This window comes from Pyxicephalus adspersus, chromosome 6 (genome assembly GCF_032062135.1).
Source record: "Pyxicephalus adspersus chromosome 6, UCB_Pads_2.0, whole genome shotgun sequence".
In the NCBI taxonomy this organism is placed as follows: Eukaryota; Metazoa; Chordata; class Amphibia; order Anura; family Pyxicephalidae; genus Pyxicephalus; species Pyxicephalus adspersus.
The window spans coordinates 19,923,688-19,933,893 of NC_092863.1; the positions used below are offsets into that span (position 1 = coordinate 19,923,688).

The 10,206-nt window shown below is 35.0% G+C and overlaps 1 protein-coding gene across 1 annotated transcript in view; it reads right to left on the bottom strand.

The window, feature by feature from the left end:
• Positions 1-7,812, bottom strand: part of TBX21 (T-box transcription factor 21) — a 23,360-nt gene extending 15,548 nt beyond the window's left edge. The window contains 1 exon segment of the mRNA XM_072414887.1: positions 6,596-7,812. Coding sequence (XP_072270988.1) covers positions 6,596-7,230 — 635 coding nt within the window. The 5' untranslated portion in view covers positions 7,231-7,812.
• Between the last annotated feature and the right edge of the window lie 2,394 nt (positions 7,813-10,206).

The following is a 10,206-nucleotide window of genomic DNA, read 5'->3' on the forward strand; positions in this document are numbered from 1 at the left end:
AAAATTGGCCCTATTATTGGCCATGGTTCAAATCCCACTTAAACTTTTCTGCAAAATTGACAAGGAAATTCAGGTATAAATGTGTTTTCATTTTGGCTGTGGAACTAACAGGATGCGCCAGTAATTGGAACCTTATTCTAACTATTCCTCACTCTAAAAGTTTCTCTTTAAAAAACCTAGCTTTTGATAAACTTTTATTTTATTTTTAAATAGGTAGATTTTGTTAACCATCTATCACTTGTGATTATTGTAAATTCAATCTAGCAAGATTCTGTGACATTTCTTGAGTAGAAAAAAAATGTTATATGATAAAAAATATAAATAGCTATCTCATGTCAGGCCACATAGGTTATTATTAGTAAACTTTCTAGTAAGAAAATAATGGATACTTATTTTGTTATGTAGTATGTAAGAGAAGAGGAAAGATGAATTACTTGCTGGCTTGTACTGATGAAATGCAATGACTTAGGTTATCCTCAGTGCCCATATTAAAAATCACCTACATTTTAAGTAGTCTGGCTTGTTTACTAGAAATAATTCTGTAACTGTTCTGTTCTGTATAACAACCACACAAATCTTATACTAATACAATATGTGTGTGTATATATATATATATATATATATATATATATATATATATATATATCCTTTGGTTATATAATCTGAGATAAATTAAATACCTCTCCCGTTAGGCTCTAATGTTGCAGAGTCAGGATCAAAGTTTTCTCTTCAAGTACGAGGCAACATTGCCTTGGAGAAGGAATTACCAGCTGATCTTATTTTACATAGCGGAAGACTCTACTGGCAGGTGTAATCACAAATCATCATTTAATCCACCAGGAAGCATAAAGGCCAAGCTATGCAAGGGATCGTGGCATCCTGACTAATGATTTCCCATAAAATCTAGAATGTGACCCCTCAGAGTTACCATTCATTTTACAAGTTAAGCAGAATGCAAAATGAAAATTGGAAAAGAAACATATCCAATTCTTTGTAAATATGGGCATGACAACACAGATCCACTTCATCCACCAAAGCTTTTTTTTTTTTATTTCCACAGTGAGCCTTAAAATACAAAATCAAATCAAACCAATAAAGACATCAATGAAAAAAGACATATCAATAATTATCAATGTTGAAAAGTTTTCATAACAGAATTTCACATATGTTGGTTTCTGATGATGATAAACCAAATTTTTTCACAACAATGGTTTCTAAAAATGAAGATGTGTTTCACAGAGATCCCTCTGCTTCATCAGGCCAGAAAATACATTTGTCTCTACAACAAAATGTCTTACATCGTAGCAGAACTTCATAGTCACCAAAAACAACAAAGGTTCAAAGGCTGCCATTTCGCAATGGTAAAGTGACCTCCATTCAATCAATGCATTTATGACCCGTGTATCCAGGAACTAGACTGCTAGACTTCCCAGTCTTCCAGACAGTCTTTGCTGTAAAGGTTGCCGGATTTTTGAATGTCAAAATTCTGGATTTTTAAAAGGTATGCTTACCTCCAAACACAGGCCAGCCTTCCTCTCCTAGCACCCGCGGACATCTGGCACAGTTCCAGTGAGCAGGCAGCAGGGACGTCTCAACGTGTATTTAGTGTAGTAAGCAAGACCTAACTGCTGTTTCTGCAGAACAGCGCCATCAAAACATCAGTGGCCAAACAGTGTACTGCAGTCCCTGTATTGAAAATGCAATCTGAAATTCAGGTCTGAAAACTGACGGAAACGGATTAACGATGGTTGGATTTTCTATTGTCAACTATATATATATATATAAAAAACAACTTTTTGGTGCCAGTTTTTTGCTAGTTATTTTGAGGTCTTTTACATGTGTACAGCTGTCTGCCTTCTGGTTTTGGCATATTCAGCATTCAGCATTTTGGAGAGTAACATCTCTTAAGAACTGTAACTGATTACTTTGATTATTTAGGTGTGCATTAGAAGCTGCCACAAATCAAATAGAGCTTGTCCTAATTCCTAAAGCCCTATCTTTCTGAGTATTACTTTCACTGGCCCATGCCTAACATCAGTTGGTTTTTTTGCCATCTTGAAAGCTCAGAATCACATGTGTTGGGTGTTACCCAGGGCAGTCTGCATCTAAATTCTGCATGGGAATTCACCCAGTGCTCCAGACTGACACCTACCCATCGGTACTTTTTGATATTCGCAACACTCTTCCCAAGAACTTGCCTGCTGCTTGCATCAAGGCTGAGGATTTTTATTCATAACTTGGATGGTTAGGCAAAATACCACAAAAGTATTTTTTTTGCTAAATGGGGCTAATGCCAGCTTCTGAGACCAAGGGTGGTCTTACTTTTTCCACAGTAGATCAGTACATTTATTAATATATTTGTTTAAAATGTGTAACATGGTAGTTATTTAATGTTTTTCTTTAGTCCGATACGTAACAATATTGGCTCTGGGATAACACTGAGATATAACCCCTGCATGGGGTTTCAGAGCCTATATTAGGTTGCATTTGAATTTGAGGGACATGTTACTCAGAGTGGGGCATACATTGAAATTTAAGGGCTGGGGTAAGAACTGTAGCCAGCCAATAGATCAATTTTGGTCTTGCATGTACTGCCAATGGCTTGATTATGTAAGTGAATATGTCAATTATTTAGGGTCAATGGTGAACCAAGGGGCCTTATCGACCCTCTGATTTTTAGAATGAAAGTCTCACCTAATATGCAACATGCGCGACTATATATGTATAAAACCCTAACATTATATAACAGTTTAACGAATAAGAAGTTTTTATCACAGTGTTGTTAAGAATTATATCTTATATATTATATATATACGTTTGCCTTTTTTAAATCAAATTTTTTGTTTTATTATACATATTAGTATAATTATTATTACCCCTGATAAAGGGGACCAAGATCCCAAGGACATGATGTCTCGTCTTCATACTGAATAAAAGAGGATTCTTTTGTAAGAACAGTTGCTGACAGACATTTGCCAGATTTTGCCTGTGAACAGAAAGTTGACAGGCCAGCAACCTTTAAATATCATGTCACCCATGACGCTTGCCTCAGTAAATTTGTGTTTTGTCCATTTTTTCTTTTTTATGTTAGGCTGTTTAAAGAAAGCTAGAAAAAACTTTTAGCAATGTATTATTCTGTACCTAATGTAACACTCATTTAGGGAATGGGACATTGGGCCCATGATGCAACTGTTCCAATGGATAGGGACACATGCTTTTTAATTTTCTTAGGTAATATTTTGATTTTTACGTTTAGTATCAAAATATTATTGTTATAGGGGAAAAAATCCAATCAATCTCATACAAAATTGTATTCATTCTCCCATTCAGATCTCAAAATCTCTTCAGCATTAGTTGTGTGTCATGTATTAGTGATAAAATGTGTCTGGTTGAAAGAAATGAATTGTGGATTAGTTGTTTAAATTGTTTGCTCCAGTTAACAGAATACAGATCAATCATGAAATCATGAAATATTTCTCAACAAGTAACCACCTGTAGTACTATTAATGAATGTAAAAGATATTCAGAATGCCTAGGAGTGATTCTTGTCTTCGAATATGCGCTGTCTCTTTAGTGTTCATGTAATATCAATAGGACATTATAATTGTGAAATACCCGTTGACCTATATGTGGCCTCCTGGAGGCAAATTTTGTTCTTATTTAGCAAAAGATTTGTTACTTATTTATTAGAGAAGATTGTCTCAGCTTTCTCAAAAATTGTTTCAAAATTGTAACACAGTATAGTGTTTGGTTCTAAGAACCAAAAGTGAACACAAATTCGAAATGTATTGAAATCTGGTAACATTATCAACATTAAAAAAGTATGTAACTGAGAACTGTAAGTAATTTAACAAATTTAGTTGTATAAGGTAAAGTATTAGTTAATAAGTTTTCCCACATCTGGCCAAATGGACTCTTTGCACAGGTTGTTAGCACACTCGAAACTACGTCACATATTTAGGTTACATGACTCTCATATGGAAATTTACTAAAAGCAAGGATAATATAGCGTTTCCTACTTTCTTGCTGGAAGTAGAATGTCCCCTTTAATAAAAAATAGCAATACCTGTATGTTTTTGCCAATAGATCCCACATTCTTCCAAGCTTCAGAAGTGCTTGTTCTTCCCCAATGCATTTTAACAAAATAATAACAGTTATTCTCTTTCACATAGAAAGAATAATAACATTTCACTCTGCATGGGCTGCATTGTACCATGGTCATGGAATCGTCTAGTGAGAAAAAGGACCACAGCACTTTAAACACTGCGCAATTTAGGTAATGAAGGGCTTGTGATTCATATGAGAAATCTGTTTATCTTTAGCAAACTTAAATGCGCAGCTTTTACATTCTCAATTATTATTCCTGATTCCTGGATTGTCATGGATTAATCACAATTGAGCTCTTTGCAGTTGGTATATTAAGAGGATCCCAGCAAGGTTTTGTATTTCTGTATGTGAGATACTAAATATAGTATTAAAATAATAGATTGATTAAAGTTCCAGCTGTCTAGTACAGGCTACATTAGTTTTAGTAATAAATATGTCAAAGAAAATGTTGCCTGTTTGCTTAAAAAATAAAAAAAATAACTGCTTTAGTGTGTATGCTTGTGTTTAATAAACACTTTCAGTCATAATTTGAATAACAAATAGGTAATAGTTGTTAGTGGGAGTGAGCATACTGTTTTCCCCCCTATTATGGATGGCAAAGGTTATCTATTGCTGGGAATCTGGGACATGCCTGCTAAGTTTATCTATGGCATTCTGCCCTATATTAGCAGGTAATTGGTCTTTTGCTTACTTCTCTTACTGATTTTAAATGTTTCCCTTTTCTACCTCAGAATGCAATACAACATTTTAAGGAGCCGTGGGCTGCATGTGCATACATTCTTCCCATGTTTTGGAGATGGAAAAGGAAGAAGCAATGTCGTTGTGAAGAAAGCACACAGAAATCTGGTAGGGCTTGAACACCCTTAAAATGTCTGCATGCAGTCTTAACAAACTCCAAAAGTAGAAAGGATACTGTTCTTCACAAAATATTGTACTGTTTATGGCAACCAAGTTTTCCTTGATGTGAGTGTTTGAAAATAGGCCACAATAATTGAGATCAAATTAGAGGAAATATGAACACTTTTGATATTACACAGACAGTTGGGGTTTGGATGCTAAAGAGCATCAGTCAACCCTGATAAGCCATTGTAAGAAACTTTTGGATATCTTATGAGAATCTTTTAAATAAGCTTACACCTAACAATGTAGTCTGGTCTGGGGGTTGGCACACTCTGTGGATCTGTGGCTAGTCTTTCTTAGACCAATAATAAATATAATGTTATAATATTTTTTATTTATCATTTAGTTTATACAAGCTAGCCTATGAATTCTACCTGCAATTTTTATATTTTATTTGTTTATTATTATAAGATGAAAAGTAGCTACATATTTAGTATAGGCCTTCTCAATCAATCAAGGAGCTTCTTAATTTTTTTCTTTATTTTAAACTTTTACTTATTTACACATTTTGACCTTCATTAGGATTCACATAAACTGCATGAAAAATACCAAGATTTGCAAACATTCATAGAAAAAATACCACAGATCTCTCATGGAATTTTACAGTGAACAGTCAAATATGACTCATGCTTACTGAAAGGAAGCCATTTATGTTACCCTAATTAAGTTCATGCAGCTTTTTTTTGCATTGCGAAGAAAGAAGATTAGCTATATTTAACAAAACTGAACTTTTTTTTTAAATTAGGTTGGCAGAAAATTTTTGCTTGTGCATACGTAAGAAATATTATAAATAAATAAATAAATATATGCAGTGTAATAGTGATATAAGGAAGTATTTATCAAGGACAGTCTGACAATTATATTTACACTTATGCAGTTGGAATGTTTTTGTGAAAAATACCACAACATTCATGTTCACACACACACATACACAACATATAATTTTATATATATATATATATATATATATATATATATATATATATATATCAAAATAACTCTAATATTATTTTTACCAATACAATAAACTATTTAACTTGAACAGCTTGTATATCCTCAAAGCTGATCTATGTAAAACTTACTGCAAAGTATACACACCTTGTGCTATTGAATGGCTGCATTTATCCACTGTGTTGAGAACAGTGTTTGAAATTTGTGAATATTTACTAAACTACATCTAAATTACAATATTTCATTTATTATTTAAAGGCTGTCTTCTACAGAAACAAGATAATCTGCTATCCATTTGGAAACAAAATAGTTTTATGGTTTCACTGTTTTGGTTGTTTAATAAAGTTATGCATGTCTGACAGTAATAAGTTCTAACATTTTGTATTTACAACTGGCAGAATATGGGTCAGCTGTAGCTACTGCATGGATATGAATTAGTCAATGATTATTTTACTTCTATAAATATCTGAATCACTTTTTATGAATGCACGGTTTGTTGTTAAATATATGTAGTATAACATGTCCATGTGGGTTGAGGTTTGGTTGACTGAAAAACTGCACTGTATGTTTTTTAAGAAAAAAAAAATACTTTTATTAAATAAAAAAAATCACCATTGATAAAAGAACAATTACTTACCTTCCTTGTTTGGTGATGATCATTTCTGTGTGATGCTTATGAAATTTATTCCACAGGTGGTGATTAGCAAGGGTCACCTGTATCTTCTCTGAACTCTGACACCCTGGGCTAGGGGTACGACTGAAGGTATGGGTAAGGTTTATGGGGTAAGAAAGATGTCCATCACATTGTGGCTAACTTTTAGTTTCTTCCATCTCAGGGTTACAGTCTTGTCTGTAGGGGCAACTGGTGGTGGATACGTGACGGGCTCCATGGAGGTACATATAATTAGCAGGCAAGCTTTCATCTCTAGAATCATGATTCTCAAATTTATGTTGCAGTGTTCGGGAAAAGCTCTGCTCACTTGCTCCGCTTTGCAGTTCTTCAGTCCTCTGCATAATTTTGTCACTTTGAATTCCTGCTATATTCTTTTTACTCGGTGTGCTTTGCGCATCTGTTTCACTCCGCATCTGTGCTCCGCTGCTAATTTCCTCAATGTTCTGCATATCTACCGAGTTCTGCAATTCTGTCTTGTTCTGGATCCTTGTTATGCTCTGCAGTCCTGAGCTCTGCAATTTCATCATTACTGGCGTTCTCTGTGTGTTCTGCATGTGCTGGTCTTCTGGTAAGTTGTGCATACGAGTTCCTCTGTGCATTCTGATGCGTGATGCTCCGCTGCACCCATGGAAGTGTCTCAGAGTTACCCCTCCGGTGTCACTGTAACACCAGGTGGATGTCACGCAAGGGTCACGTGTGAGTATGTCTAGTGGCAGCCCTTCCTCCACCTATGCACCTGTCATTATCTCCCCATCACTTTGGCACATGACACTGACACAATTTCAACTTTTCAAGACACTCTTCCGTTACCTGAAAGTGCCCAGTCCTTTTTTCTTTGTTCCCCCTATTCCTATCATACTGTTCCAGCTCCTTACAGTAACCATGTCACCCTATTTCTGTGCATCTAATACATTAAAAGCTATAGATCTTCTGCAGGTGGCACTTGTCACTGTCTTTTTATGTTACATGGAGTGCCACTCTGCTCTACCACTGCCTGCTTTCTCTGAGCGTGTCTTTCTGTCACCTTAAGCCTTTTATCACAGGAAAATTAACTGTCCCTGATTGGTTAGGTTCGCCCCTAATACTGCCTACGTAGTGATCTGAGAGGTGGCTGAGCCTTAAACATACTTCGTCACATTCACTGGGTGCCACCTGCAAAAAAGCACAGTCACAGTCAGCTTCGTATCTTGAGCATATAGCAGGCATGTAAAAAAAGACAAACATAATATATCACATACCAAAAATTATGTGGCAGGACTACAAACCTATAGCATACAGAAAGTGGCAGGGCATCCTATGTCAGTCTGCATGCTACAGACAGCACCAGTGTGCAGATACAAAATGTCATTCATGTTTATATCTCTGAGCATGTGTCTTTGCTGGAAGGCATTTTGTGCTTTGAGCATATTTATTTTGAAGTGTGTGTTTGTGGTGTAGTGTGCAACATGTGCAGGAAGTAACTGCTCAGGTTACCGGCAGCTCCAGGCAATCCACCGGTAATATGAGGAGAAACAAGAGTAGATATACAGGGTCAGTAAATAAATATATATACATAATAAATTGAAATAGAGGGGATATAAATATATGTATATAATTTTATATATATAAATATATATATATATATATACATTTATTTATTTAGTTTTATCACCTTTGATAATAGGACTGTTGTACGTCTCGCCCCTTTTAATAATTTATTCATCTGTTTTATCTATTAATTATTCTTGTGGCTGATTTTAGGGATTATTATGCTACACAGTTATTTGTGAATTATAAAGTTAACAAATGATCCAAAATAACTGATTTGTAGTTCACAATACTTCACTAGTAATTAATAACTTAAAGTTCATTTATACCAAGATCAAAGCACCTTAAAAAAGAAAACAGAAATACTGAGGTCATTCAATGTGAAATTTAGCATATCTCCTGTACTGTTTTTCTTTTTTAAAGTAAGTAAAAACAATATCAGTTCGGCATACTTGTAAGATAATGCTCAAAGGCCAAATAAGCATGTGGGTTTGTCTTTTTTCCCCAGGTGAGTAAGACATTGTAAGGATTAGACGTATGTCATTTTTTACACCTATGGACCTTATCCATTCATTTGATGTAAATTGAAGCTAAAATAAAAAAAAATCAAATGAAAAAACAATGTCCAATAGCAATCAGGTAAGTGATAAGTAAATGCATAGGTAAATGATAGGTAAATGCAAACAATATATAGAAGCAAAGTGGTGAAAAGAATACATTTTTATTTGCCAAATGTGCTTGCACACTACATTTCCTCCTATTTCCGAATTCAGCCAGTGGGAGGGTCATTAGTGAACATGTGACACCCTAAGTAGGAAAAACAATACATGCTAGACTAGATTTTGCAGCATTTCTGTAAAACCAAAATGTCTACAAAAGGAGGTGGGATAAATGTAATTCATGAGTGAGCAAATTTAAGACCTTAGTTACAAAAAAGCAAAAGGTATTAGAGGTGAAGCATCCATGGATTTTGTAGTAGCAACTGAATGAATAATAATAATTATAATAAAAATAAAGTGCAACTTCAGGCAAAACTTTTCCTACTTTATCCAAAACTACCAAAAAAGTTTTAGATTCACATACATAGTGTGGAAACTGAAAGTGGAACATCAATAAGCCAAATCTTTTTTTTAGTGTAAGAAGTGTTAAATGGTTAGAACTTCTGTCAAGTTACATTGCTGTCTGCGTTCCTGGTGGATCTTTCCTGGTGTCTTACACACTCAAACACATGTATAAATATTAGTATGCGTCTACTTTGTCACTGTTTTTCTCTGTGTGTGTCTACCCTTGCTTTGTGTTTACTCAATTTAAAAAGGAAGCAAAGGGATACAGCTCTAACACACTAACTGCCCTATTTTGACAATACTGTAGTACCGTGGGTACCGTGTGTACCTTGAACAAGAAATGTGATACTAACAGGTGTTCCAAGTGAAAATAAAGTTCTAAATAAAACAAAAATGTAGCCACCCATCAAATGACAGGTAAGCTACAATATATTATATTTTTTTCTTGACGTTAATATTAAAAATGTTTGAATTAAAATAGCAACCTTTTCGCCGTTAAGCATTATTTCTGCAATTGAAATCAAACAATGTTTAAATATTCCCAAGTTTGTTGTACAAGTTTTCCCAAATGTGTTTCAACTCTATTATATATCTCCTTCTACCTAGTCTCTCCTGCTTTACTCTCTTGCTTTCTCTGTGCTTCTGTACCTTTTTTCTGTACTACCGTGTTTCCCCGATTTTAAGACATCCCCATTAAATAAGCCACCCCTGATTTTTGAAAAAATAATTAAAATAAGACACTCACCCGTGAATAAGACATCCCACGATATTTGATCCTGTGTGTGTCTCCTTGATGCTGGCTGCTGCACGTATCTGCTCCTGGCTGCAGTGCAGAATGAAACTGAAAGTAACAATCCGGCATTCTGCACCAGGAAGCAAGCTGCTGATTCCTGCCCTAACAGAGATCCCTGCCCTAACGGAGATCCCTACAGTTAATTACCGGTAAGTGAACAGAAGGGGACAATCAATGGCATAGAGTGATCA